This window comes from Leptonychotes weddellii, chromosome 7 (genome assembly GCF_054177405.1).
Source record: "Leptonychotes weddellii isolate Sample4059 chromosome 7, ASM5417740v2, whole genome shotgun sequence".
Classification (NCBI taxonomy): domain Eukaryota; kingdom Metazoa; phylum Chordata; class Mammalia; order Carnivora; family Phocidae; genus Leptonychotes; species Leptonychotes weddellii.
The window spans coordinates 124,023,188-124,024,009 of NC_138375.1; the positions used below are offsets into that span (position 1 = coordinate 124,023,188).

The window sequence follows — 822 nt, forward strand, 5'->3', positions numbered from 1 at the left end:
CCAAGCGGACTCGCGCCGGCCCCCAGCGCCCTGCGCCCCCGCCGCTGGAGCGTCCGTCGGCCCGGGCTTCGGCCTCCGCAGCGCGCCGCGCCCAGTCCCTGGCCGGTCGCTGGGCTGAACTTGGGAGGAGCGCGCCCCAGGTTCCGGCACTGCCCCGACCGCCTCAGCCCATCAACCCCCCCACCCCAACCGGAGGCGCGCAGGCGCAGCGGCCCGGGAGTCCAGCCAACGGTCCCGGAGGCTGAGGTGGCGCCCGAGCCGCTGTCGCCACCGCCACCGCCACCGCTCGCCATGGGCCCGGGGCCCCGGCTGCTGCTCCCTCTCGCGCTTTGCGTGGGGCTCGGCGCGCTCGCGCCTTCTGCGGGGGCCTCGGGCGTCAGCAGGCGAGGCCCCACCGTGACGGCCAAGGTGACTGATTGGCGGGCAGCAAATTGCCCTCGCGCGGGCCAGGGGGACGGGGGAGCTCTGGGGACTGGGTCCTCGGTGTCCGCGGCGGCGAGGAGGGGGTTTCCCGGGCGCGGGGGACGCGAGGCGGCCGCGGGGCTCAGGGGGAGGGGGCTGCCGGCGCGCGGGGACCGCGCTGTCCCGGGCGACTTGGGGGCGCCGGGCCGAGCAGTTTGAACTTAGTCTCTGGGCCGGTGGTCCGACGTGACCTGCCGGGGGCGTTGGGGGGGGGGGCGGGCTGGAGGAAGCTTCCGGAACCAGTGGGCCCTTTCTCCAGGAAGGAGGCGGCCCGAGTACTTCCTTCGGCGTGGCGAGGACCCGGGAATGGAAGCAGGAAGAATGCGGGCGGGGGCGGGCGGAAGAGACGCGCTCCGAGCC

The 822-nt window shown here is 76.4% G+C and overlaps 1 protein-coding gene across 1 annotated transcript in view; it reads left to right on the forward strand.

Annotated features, from left to right (window-relative positions):
• Window positions 1–212: 212 nt before the first annotated feature.
• PPIC (peptidylprolyl isomerase C) overlaps window positions 213–822 on the forward strand; it is a 13,292-nt gene continuing 12,682 nt past the window's right edge. The window contains exon 1 of the mRNA XM_006748464.3: window positions 213–408. Coding sequence (XP_006748527.1) covers window positions 292–408 — 117 coding nt within the window. The 5' untranslated portion in view covers window positions 213–291. The remainder of the gene's footprint in view (window positions 409–822) is intronic.